The 12,283-nt window shown below is 46.3% G+C and overlaps 1 protein-coding gene across 2 annotated transcripts in view; it reads right to left on the bottom strand.

The window, feature by feature from the left end:
- Positions 1–12,283, bottom strand: part of GCLM (glutamate-cysteine ligase modifier subunit) — a 45,676-nt gene that overhangs the window by 7,920 nt on the left and 25,473 nt on the right. For both annotated transcript variants that reach the window (XR_010186727.1, XM_063939863.1), the window contains exons 3-4: positions 11,197–11,281; positions 3,604–3,660 (exon numbers count right to left, since the gene is read on the bottom strand). Coding sequence is in view for 1 of the 2 variants with exons in the window: in XM_063939863.1 (XP_063795933.1) it covers positions 3,604–3,660; positions 11,197–11,281 (142 nt within the window). In the remaining variant the exon portion in view is untranslated. The remainder of the gene's footprint in view (positions 1–3,603; positions 3,661–11,196; positions 11,282–12,283) is intronic.

Here is a 12,283-nt window from a genome sequence, read left to right as displayed (position 1 = left end):
GGTTATATGGTTTCTGTGAATGGTAAATACTGGCTGCTTTATTTTTACACAATAGATTTCAGTTTGAACACACCACACCCAAATCTAAAAGGTGCATACACACAGATTTTAACTGTGAGAGATTTTGACTGAGCGTTTTCCTTTGAACTGGCAGTAGGAGATTTTGACTAACTTTACCAGTGATTTTGGCTAACTCATTTAAGCAAGGGGATGCTTTTTCTTTTCCAGCGACCTAGCCAAAATTGACTTGCCTGCACAGTCTATTTTTAGTAGTGATAGCGACCTGGTGGGGACGCACATCGCTAGCTGTGTACACACAGAGCGATATGCACTAACTTACTAAGAGATTTTGACTATATAGTCAAAAATCGCTCAGCTATATCGCTCCGTGTGTATTGACCTTAACTCTCTCTGCACATGTTATATCTGCCCCACCTGCAGTGCAAAATGGTTTTGCCCAATTGCCAACAACTCTGAATAACCCCCATTGTGAGCACATTTTACAACAGCAGCTACTAGCCTGTTTTATTTAATCAGGATAATGTTACCCAATACAGAGTGCAGGAAAGCGGACGCGCACAATAATCAAGTGTGTACAGACACTGGTAATACTGTGTACAAGTAACTTTCAAAGTTAAACATTAAGAAGGGTTTACACACTGGAGTTACCCACGCTGGCAATCTGCCCTTTGATAATATACTGTTATGGTCCCATTTTATTAACTGGAGAAGTACAAATCAACAACACATCTGTAGCAATGTGTTCTGATAAAATGTTCTATCTACGATGCTCAGAAATTGTGATTTAAAAAAAAAAAAAAAAAAAAAAAAAAAAAAAAAAAAAAAAAACACTGTGAAACAAATAGTTTTTCCCCAGCACTCGTTTGTTTTCTGTACTTGCTTCCAAAGTGCAAATTTGCCTTTCAAGTGAATATGTAAAGCACATTTCTCCTACAAAGTCAGATGAGGACAACCCCAGTTCACGCCCTCTGAGTAACACAAACATGATCTAACAAAAGAGACACAGGAAAGCCTGAACAACAGACACAGCCAAACAGATTCCTAGCAGTTCAGTTGCGGAGCTTTATCAGCAGGACTACACAGAGCAGCAGCGCATGTGCGCTCATAGTGATTACTTCTACATCAAAATATTCACTAATTCAATATTAAGTGCCAAATCCACCGTCAGTCTATGGTGGAAACAAAATGGCAGCCCGGCACCTATGACTCACTCAGCCTTGTGTACATTAGTAAATAGAGAACTGAGCATCATGGAACCCGTAGCCCAGAAACTCATGCAGTGCCAAAAGTCTCTCATTCCCGTTTGATGGGGTTACTAGGAAACGGTTTACACCATTGTTCCCAGCTTGGCATCTGGTTACACAAGGGCTCACTCTACGCCCCAGTTTGTAGACCTCTTGGCAGCGGAGAGTGTTATGGAATCTGAACTTGTATATAGTGTTAACAACACATGTTTACTGATCTGTTCCCTGAGCCTTTAGTGCTGGAGCCAGCCACATGGCCTGCCAAATAGCGGTTTATTTTCAATGTGCTTTACATCACCACTTCCAGATCTGTGAACACTAGGGTTTAAGTGAAAAAAAAACCCCAGTCTGGGTTCAAGTGAGGTCAGGCCTGCAGCTCTGTTTTACAGCACAAAGGAAAGCATCCAAAATAAGAGCCCTACAGCTCTTACTTATGAGCACGTCCATTAAAAACTGTGCGCAAATAGTAACTCACAAGTTCTGAGGAATAATTTAAGCATGGAGCTAAACACAGAACCTGGCCAGACAAAATAATGCAAGCAGGAATAAGCAGGCACAGGAAAACACGCACTTCTGTCTGTAACGTGCAGACCTCCTGAGCAGAGGGAACTTTCCCCACATTAAGACCTTATTGTACTAAATCTGACTTCAAAGATGCCCTCAATGTAGTCTCAGAGTCCTGCTCTTTGCATGTCCCTCTAGGTCACTAAACAAGCCTTGACGCCAATGTCAAACTGGCATGCAAACATATCTCCTTGGAGAAACTAGTTCCTTAATCAGTTGGGATATTGGGGGTAATTCAGATCTGATTGTAGATGTGCTAAATTCAACACATCTACGATCATTTTCTCAGACATGCGGGCGGACGCCCAGCGCAGGGCTAGTCCGCCCCACGTCAGGCCCTACCCTCCCGCAAGGGTGCAAAAGCATCGCACAGCGGTGATGCTTTTGCGCCCACTGAGTAGCCTGCTGCCACGGCCCCCTCCCCAGCAACGGTCCGGACACGCCTCCGTTGTCCGGACCGCACCCCACCAACGGTATTCTAACACCGTTGGCATGCCTCCTCCCGCCCCACGACCGCCTCTGCCTGACTGACAGCTTTTAGCATCTCACTGGGCTCCCTGGGGTGTGCCCGTGCACTCCACAGAGGGATTCAGACTGCTATCGCTGCAGCGATCCAGTCTGAATTAGGTCCTTTACTCCTTAGTGACCAGACCATGGTTTAGCAATGCATCTTTCATCAAATAATCATTCCACTACTTTGTGCACTCTACTGTTGGTTCCTTATACAAAGAAAAGAAATACACTACTTTACGACAATCCATAGTTCACACACAAATAAAAACAAAACTTTTTTTTTTTCTTTTTTAGCCAAAAGATGCCTCTGGCTCACATAGGGTTCCGGTATGAATGGTCAACAATGTTAAGGTCGACCACAATTGGTTGACACATGAAAATGGTCGACACGAGGTTGTGTGTTTTTTTTACTTTTTTTGGTGTCGTTTTCTGCATAAAGTGACGGGGAACCCCAATTAGTGCACCGCGTCCCTTCGCTTGCCATGCTTCGGGCAAGGTTACCGTTTTCAGTCGTAGTCCACGTGGATCGTAAAGTATGAAAAAGTTCCAAATTTTTTTTTTTTTTTAAATAAAAACTCATGTCGACCATGTCATTGTCGACCAATAGTGGTCGACCTTAACATTGTCGACCATCTGAACGGATACCTTCACATAGTGCCACTTTCAGGGGCGCTTTAAGAGAAGAGGCCGCCTATGTGCAGCCTCCTCCTCTCTGCCGGCAGCGCTGAGAGTCTGTGCACTAGAGGGCTCAGACTCTACTGCGCATGTGTACGGTGGCCATTTTCCCAGTGATTTCTCTACTGCACATGCGCAGAACTCTGAAAATGGCACAGCAGCCATTTTCACAGACTTAACAGCGCTGCTGTCAGCGTGGGACTCTGGAGGGGTAAGTTTTCCAAAAATGGGTGCAGCGTGTGCAGTGTGGGTCCCCCCTGAACTCAGGTGCAGTACACACACTGCACCCATTATAGAAACATCAGTGGTCACTATTGAAAAATGAATGTATGAATGTATGTATGTATGTATGTATGTATGTATGTATGTATGTATGTATGTATGTATGTATGTATATATATATATATATATATATATATATATATATATACACACATATACATACACACACACACAGTGTAGATCTATATGGACTGCAGGCAGTATATAGTTACACACAGTACTATGGAAACAAACTGTCCCTTAATCAGGCGAGGGCCATGTCCCTCAATGCTGTTAATTTTCTTAGTATACAATATTGACTCACCCATATCTACAGCATGTCTGATGGATGAAAGACCAGAACTCACAATAAACAGTTTTACTGTAGAGAGAAATGAAACATTGATTAGATATACTACATATACAAGAGACTATGTAAAGCACAAAGTAGTGGATGAAGCACAACGACAAGAGAAAAAGCAGCAGACGCTGCACCATTGAATCTGTATACAAAGTGCTGACTCATTTGCGCATAGGTCACGCATCAAGTTACAAAGTAGTTTTATTGCTTTCAGGGAGTTGTTTTATTTGTGCAAATAAGACGCACATTTAGGAGCCGATTCAATTATTTTACCCCGCTTCTACCACTAGGGAGTGCAAAACTGAGCAATTCAATTGTTGCTCCGTTTAGACACCCAGTAGCCACTGGGCTGACATTTCTTCCAGCAGCCTTTTGAGGTGCGAGAAGAAGTGTGTGCTAAATTGGCCCTTTGGTCACCCAAAGCAGAATTTTAGAACAGTATAGCAGTTTTATGCTGCTAAACCCTTTCTGTTTGGGTACGACATATGTGATCTGCATGGGCACCCAAACATCAATTGCATTGTGACAACCTTTTGGGCATCTAAACAGTCCCGTTTAGACAGGATTTTTTGGATGCCCAAAACAATTGAATCGGTCTCTTAGAGCGAAAGAGACGCTTGGTGTGAGAAGGGTTTATGTAATATCAATGACATTTTCAATGTACGCATTACAGTATGTAAAAGATTGTGCACACATATATGCACAGTGTCATGAAAAAGTAGTTAGGATTGAACACATTTCATAATTTTTGCAAAAGAATAAAAAAAAACTCAAACAAGAACCCTGTAAACAAGTTACTATAAAAGGAGTAAACAAGTTACTATAAAAGGAGTAACAGAAATTAAAAGGGATTTGTGGTGTACTGGTAATTGCAAACCAAATCTGCACTAATGTAATGCATAACACAATCCCTAGGTTTTACAATGTAGTACAGATATGAAATGAGTAAGGGGGAATCTGGGGTAGGGCACAAGACTATTACAACAGCAATAAATGTTTTGCAAGATCACTGCAGTCTATTATATAGTAATGGAAGTAATATGACACTACAGTCTGTCCAAATGCAGTAGCCAGACAAGCTACTGCAAAGCCAAATGTGACACTGGAGAACCTACAGAAGTCACTGGCTGCAATGGAGAATAATCCTCACAGGCAACAATCTTCCATATAGTACTCATGGCTTTTAAGAGCTGCATGTTTTAAAAGTAGCTAGAAAAATAAACTTGCTGAAAAAGCCCATGTCCTTGCCTGAAACGCTACATAGAAGCTACAGCATTGCATAGGTGTGGCAGAAAGTCTTGTGGTCCGACAAGATTAAAATGGAGCAGATTTTTTTTTTTTTTTTTGCCTGAATGCCAAGAGGTATGCATGTATTGCACGGCACATTGGCCAGATGGCACCATCCCCGCCAGGACATATGTTGGTGGCTGTGGGGCAGCATCTCAGCACCAAGAACTTTCCAACTTGTCAGGACCTCACTACCCACAAATCTAGGATATAAAGCAGACACCTTCTACAAACAAAAGCAACCCCCAAACAGCCTTGGTGTGGCTAAAAAGAAAACAAAACCCCTTTGGTGGCCCAGAGTGCAGACCTTGATCCCTTTGGGGGCTTGGGGAGGCCCAACAATGAATTCCAAAATTCCCGGGAGATGTTTTAAAGTATGAAAAGGAGTATGAAGGCTGAGCTATGTATGCCGCAAATGCGGTAGTTGTCAGTTTGGCCGGTAGAAAAAAAAAAAATAAGATTTTACTTACCGGTAAATCTATCTCTCGTAGTCCGTAGTGGATGCTGGGGACTCCGTAAGGACCATGGGGAATAGACGGGCTCCGCAGGAGACATGGGCACTTTAAGAAAGAATTTGTATTCTGGTGTGCTCTGGCTCCTCCCTCTATGTCCCTCCTCCAGACCTCAGTTAAAGAAACTGTGCCCGGAAGAGCTGACAGTACAAGGAAAGGATTTTGGGAATCCAGGGTAAGACTCATACCAGCCACACCAATCACACCGTATAACTTGTGATAACTTTACCCAGTTAACAGTATGAACAATAACAGAGCATCAGATAAACCCTGATGCAACTATAACATAACCCTTATTTAAGCAATAACTATATACAAGTATTGCAGAAGAAGTCCGCACTTGGGACGGGTGCCCAGCATCCACTACGGACTACGAGAAATAGATTTACCGGTAAGTAAAATCTTATTTTCTCTAATGTCCTAGTGGATGCTGGGGACTCCATAAGGACCATGGGGATTATACCAAAGCTCCCAAACGGGCGGGAGAGTGCGGATGACTCTGCAGCACCGATTGAGCAAACGATAGGTCCTCCTCAGCCAGGGTATCAAACTTGTAGAACCTTGCAAACGTGTTTGAACCTGACCAAGTAGCAGCTCGGCATAGCTGTAATGCAGAGACCCCTCGGGCAGCTGCCCAAGAAGAGCCCACCTTCCTAGTGGAATGGGCTTTCACTGATTTTGGCTGCGGCAATCCAGCCACAGAATGAGCCTGCTGGATCGTGTTACAGATCCAGCGAGCAATAGTCTGCTTTGAAGCAGGAGCACCAAGCTTGTTAGATGCATACAGGATAAAAACAGTGACTCTGTTTTCCTGACTCTAGCCGTTCTGGCTACATAAATTTTCAAAGCCCTGACTACATCTAGTAACTCGGAATCCTCCAAATCACGAGTAGCCACAGGCACCACAATAGGTTGGTTCATATAAAAGGATGAGACCACTTTTGGCAGAAATTGTGGACGTGTCCTCAATTCCGCTCTATCCATATGGAAAACCAGATATGGGCTTTTATGTGACAAAGCCGCTAATTCTGACACGCGCTTAGCCGAAGCCAAGGCTAATAGCATGACCACCTTCCACGTGAGATATTTCAACTCCACCGTTTTAAGTGGTTCAAACCAGTGCGATTTCAGGAAACTTAACACCACGTTAAGATCCCAAGGTGCCACTGGAGGCACAAAAGGAGGCTGAATATGCAGCACTCCCTTCACAAACGTCTGAACTTCTGGTAGAGAAGCCAACTCCTTTTGAAAGAAAATGGAAAGGGCCGAAATCTGGACCTTAATTGAGCCTAACTTCAGGCCCAAATCCACTCCCGACTGAAGGAAGTGAAGGAACCGGCCCAGCTGAAACTCCTCCATAGGAGCATTGCTGGCCTCACACCAAGAAACATATTTTCGCCATATCCGGTGATAATGTTTAGCCGTTACGTCCTTCATCAGCGTAGGAATGACCTCCTCCGTAATACCCTTTTCTGCTAGGATCCGGCGTTCAACCGCCATGCCGTCAAACGCAGCCGCGGTAAGTCTTGGAAGAGACAGGGTCCCTGTTGCAACAGGTCCGGTCTTAGAGGAAGAGGCCACGGATCTTCTGTAAGCAATTCTTGCAGATCTGGATACCAAGTCCTTCGTGGCCAATCTGGAACAATGAGAATTGTTCTTACTCTTTTTCTTATTATCCTCAGTACCTTGGGTATGAGAGGAAGAGGAGGAAATACATAGACCGACTGGAACACCCACGGTGTCACCAAGGCATCTACAGCTACCGCCTGAGGGTCCCTTGACCTGGCGCAATAGCTTTTTGTTGAGGCGTGACGCCATCATGTCTATCTGTGGCAGTTCCCACCGACTTGTAATCTGTGTGAAGACTTCTTGATGAAGTCCCCACTCTCCCGGGTGTAGGTCGTGTCTGCTGAGGAGGTCTGCTTCCCAGTTGTCCACTCCCGGGATGAACACTGCTGATAGTGCGCTTACGTGAGTCTCCGCCCAGCGAAGAATCCTGGTGGCTTCCGCCATCGCCACTCTGCTCCTTGTGCCGCCTTGGCGGTTTACATGAGCCACTGCGGTTAGGTTGTCTGACTGAATCAGAACCGGTAGGTCGCGAAGTAGGGACTCCGCTTGACGTAGGGCGTTGTATATGGCCCTTAGTTCCAGGATGTTGATGTGAAGGCAAGTCTCCTGACTTGACCACAGGCCTTGGAAATTTCTTCCCTGTGTGACTGCCCCCCACCCCCAGAGGCTTGCATCCGTGGTCACCAGGACCCAGTCCTGAATGCCGAGTCTGCGGCCCTCTAGAAGGTGAGCACTCTGCAGCCACCACAGGAGAGACACCCTGGCCCTGGGGGATAGGGTGATTAACCGATGCATCTGAAGATGTGATCCGGACCATTTGTCCAGGAGATCCCATTGAAAGGTCCTCGCATGGAACCTGCCGAATGGAATGGCCTCGTATGATGCCACCATCTTTCCCAGGACTCGTGTGCAGTGATGCACCGACACCTTTTTTGGTTTTAACAGGTCTCTGACCAGTGTCATGAGTTCCTGAGCCTTCTCCCTCGGGAGATAAACCTTCCTCTGGTCTGTGTTCAGAATCATGCCCAGGAAAGGGAGACGAGTCGTAGGAATCAACTGCGATTTTGGGATATTTAGAATCCAGCCGTGCTGTCCTAACACCTCCAGAGAGCGTGCTATGCTGATCAGTAACTGCTCTCTTGACCTCGCTTTTATGAGGAGATCGTCCAAGTATGGGATAATTGTGACCCCTTGCTTCCGCAGGAGTACCATCATTTCTGCCAGTACCTTGGTAAATATTCTCGGTGCCGTGGAGAGATCAAACGGCAATGTCTGAAATTGGTAATGACAATCCTGTACCACAAATCTGAGGCACGCCTGATGAGGCGGATAAATGGGGACATGAAGGTATGCATCCTTTATGTCCAGAGACACCATAAAATTCCCCTCTTCCAGGCTTGCAATGACCGCTCTGAGCGATTCAATCTTGAACTTGAACCTTTTCAGGTATATGTTCAGGGATTTTAAATTCAATATGGGTCTGACCGAACCGTCCGGTTTCGGTACTACAAACATGGTCGAATAATAACCCTTTCCTTGTTGAAGGAGGGGAACTTTGACCACCACCTGCTGAAGATACAATTTGTGAATTGCCGCCAACACTATTTCCCTCTCTAAAGGGGAAGCTGGCAGGGCCGATTTTAGGTAACGGTGAGGGGGCATCTCTTCGAATTCCACCTTGTATCCCTGAGACACAATATCTATTGCCCAGGGATCCAACTGGGAGTGAACCCACTTGTGGCTGAAGTTTCGGAGACGCGCCCCCACCGGGCCTAGCTCCGCCTGTGGAGCCCCAGCGTCATGCGGTGGATTTAGTGGAAGCCGAGGAGGACTTCTGTTCTTGGGAACTAGCTGCGTTGTGCAGTTTTCTTCCTCTGCCCCTGGCAAGAAAGGACGCACCTCGGACTTTCTTGCCTCTTTGTGATCGAAAGGACTGCATTTGGTAATACAGTGCTTTCTTAGGCTGTGAGGAAACATATGGCAAAAAATTTGACTTTCCTGCAGTAGCTGTGGAGACCAGGTCCGAGAGACCCTCCCCAAACAATTCCTCACCCTTGTAGGGTAAAACCTCCATGTGCCTTTTTGAGTCGGCATCACCTGTCCATTGCCGAGTCCACAGGACCCTTCTGGCAGAAAATCGACATTGCATTTATTCTAGAGCCCAGTAGGCTAATGTCTCTTTGAGCATCTCTCATATATAGGACAGCGTCTTTTATATGCCCCAGGGTCATTAATATAGTATCCTTGTCTAAGGTATCCAGTTCCTCAGACAAGGTGTCAGTCCATGCTGCTACAGCACTACATACCCAGGCCGATGCTATCGCTGGCCTGAGTAAGGTACCTGAATGTGTATAAATGGACTTCAGGGTACCCTCCTGCTTTCTATCCGCAGCATCTTTGAGGGTGGCCGTATCCTGTGACGGTAGGGCTACCCTCTTGGATAAGCGTGTTAAAGCTTTGTCCACCCTAGGGACGGATTCCCAGCGTAACCTGTCTGTTGGCGGGAAAGGATACGCCATAAGCATCCGTTTGGAAATCTGCAGTTTTTTATCTGGAGATTCCCAAGCCTTTTCACATAACTCATTTAGCTCATGTGAAGGGGGAAAGGTCACCACTTGCCTTTTTTCCCCATACATATGAACCCTCTTGTCAGGGACTGGGGTTTCCTCTGTGATGTGCAACACATCCTTTATTGCTATAATCATATAACGGATGGCTTTAGCCAATTTAGGCTGTAACTTTGCATCATCGTAATCGACACTGGAGTCAGAATCCATGTCGGTATCTGTGTCAACAATTTGGGATAGTGGGCGCTTCTGAGACCCTGACGGCCTCTGCGACATAGGATCAGGCACGGGTTGAGACCCTGACTGTCCTGAGGCTTCTGCTTTGTCTAACCTTTTATGTAAGGAATTAACATTATCATTTAAAACCTTCCACATATCCATCCAATCAGGTGTCGGCGCCGTCGGCGGAGACACCTCATTCATTTGCTCCCGCTCTGCTTCCACATAGCCTTCCTCGTCAAACATGTAGACACAAGCGTACCGACACACCACACACACAGGGGATGCTCTATTTTGAAGACAGTTCCCCCACAAGGCCCTTTGGAGAGACAGAGAGAGAGTATGCCAGCACACACCCCAGCGCTATAAAACCCAGGAATCACACAGTAACTTAGTGTTAACCCAGTAGCCGTTGTAATAATGATTTTTGCGCATAATTATGTGCCCCCCCTCTCTTTTTCACCTCGTGTATCTGCAGGGGAGAGTCTGGGGAGCTTCCTCTCAGCGGAGCTGTGGAGAAAAAATGGCGCTGGTGAGTGCTGAGGAAGAAGCCCCGCCCCCTCAGCGGCAGACTTCTGTCCCACGTTTTTATACATTATGATGGCGGGGGCTCATACATATATACAGTGCCCAACTGTATATGTCTACTTTTTGCCAAGAGGTCCTAATTGCTGCCCAGGACGCCCCCCCCCCCATCCCCTGCGCCCTGCACCCTACAGTGACCGGAGTATGTGGGTGTAGTGTGGGAGCAATGGCGCACAGCTGCAGTGCTGTGCGCTACCTCAGTGAAGACTGGAGTCTTCTGCCGCCAATTTCGAAGTCTTCTTGCTTCTTTCACCGGCTTCTGTCTTCCGGCTCTGCGAGGGGGACGGCGGCACGGCTCCGGGATCGGACGACAAAGGGTGAGATCCTGTGTACGATCCCTCTGGAGCTAATGGTGTCCAGTAGCCTAAGAAGCAGGACCTATATTCAGAGAGTAGGGCTGCTTCTCTCCCCTCAGTCCCACGATGCAGGGAGTCTGTTGCCAGCAGAGCTCCCTGAAAATAAAAAACCTAACAAAATACTTTCTTATAGCAAGCTCAGGAGAGCTCACTAAACAGCACCCAGCTCGTCCGGGCACAGATTCAAACTGAGGTCTGGAGGAGGGACATAGAAGGAGGAGCCAGAGCACACCAGAATACAAATTCTTTCTTAAAGTGCCCATGTCTCCTGCGGAGCCCGTCTATTCCCCATGGTCCTTACGGAGTCCCCAGCATCCACTAGGACGTTAGAGGGGGGGGGGGGGGGGGGGGGGGGGGGGGGGGGGAAAAAAAAAAAGAGAATGTACTTGTTCCCAATGTTAAGGAACAGCCGAATATGCAGGCAATAAAAAGAAAATACATACATACATATCTTTTACTTACCAGACACTTTCATTTCCTCTCTTTCTTCAGGGTTTATGGTTTCCATGGCCTGGGTTACAGCACATTCCAGGGTACGTGGAGATTCCTATAGGAAGTAAAGAAAACAAAACACTAATGATAAATGCCCCACGTTTCCACAAAGATAGCATCACACTGCCCATATGTGTTTACATGACCATAAGGGAAAAGTGGACCTTGCGCCTGTGTCTATCGGGAACACACCTCTTCTGCCACAAGGGTAAAGTCACTGCAGATTAAAAATCAGCGCCTCTCACACTTGGATGTTTTTTTTTTTGTTCAACGCAAACAGTTACGAGCCTAACCACTGCGCACAATAATCAGCCTGTGTGATTAGATTGGTAGGGGGTGTCACCTACACCCCAAAATATACGTTATGGTAAGAACTTACCGTTGATAACGTGATTTCTCTTATGTCCACAGGTATCCACAGGATAACATTGGGATATTGTCGAGCGACAGCGAAAATGGCACCAACACGGTCACGAGCTTTCTGGCCTCCACTATATAGTCCCGCCCACTGACTTAGTCAGATCAGTTCTTTCCACAGCGATTTTAGGCAGGAACATCAGGCAGAGACCTGTTTAGGCAATAAGAACACACATGCACACCCTTCCATACAAGGAGGAAGAGGTTTTAGTAATTGTCTAGTTCCTCAAATCAGATGCGTCAGGGTGGGATCCCTGTGGACATAAGAGAAATCACGTTATCAACGGTAAGTTCTTACCATAACGTATATTTCTCTGGCTGGGTCCACAGGATTATCCACAGGATAACATTGGGATTCCCAAAGCCATTTTAGTGGTGGGGACGCTCCTGATTACACAGGAGGACCTTTCGCCCGAAGTCTGCGTCATGAGAGGCAAAAGTATCCAAGGCATAATGTCTAATGAATGTGTTTATGGAAGACCATGTGGCTGCCCTACATATCTGTTCTGCTGAAGCACCCTGTTGTGCTGCCCAAGAAGGACCTACCTTACGTGTAGAGTGTGCAGAGACATTAGCCGGAATAGGGAGATCTGCATGAGAATAAGCTTCTGATATTACCATTCGGAGCCATCTCGCCAGC

Source organism: Pseudophryne corroboree, chromosome 9, assembly GCF_028390025.1.
Source record: "Pseudophryne corroboree isolate aPseCor3 chromosome 9, aPseCor3.hap2, whole genome shotgun sequence".
Classification (NCBI taxonomy): domain Eukaryota; kingdom Metazoa; phylum Chordata; class Amphibia; order Anura; family Myobatrachidae; genus Pseudophryne; species Pseudophryne corroboree.
This window is presented reverse-complemented; position numbering and strand designations above follow the sequence as displayed.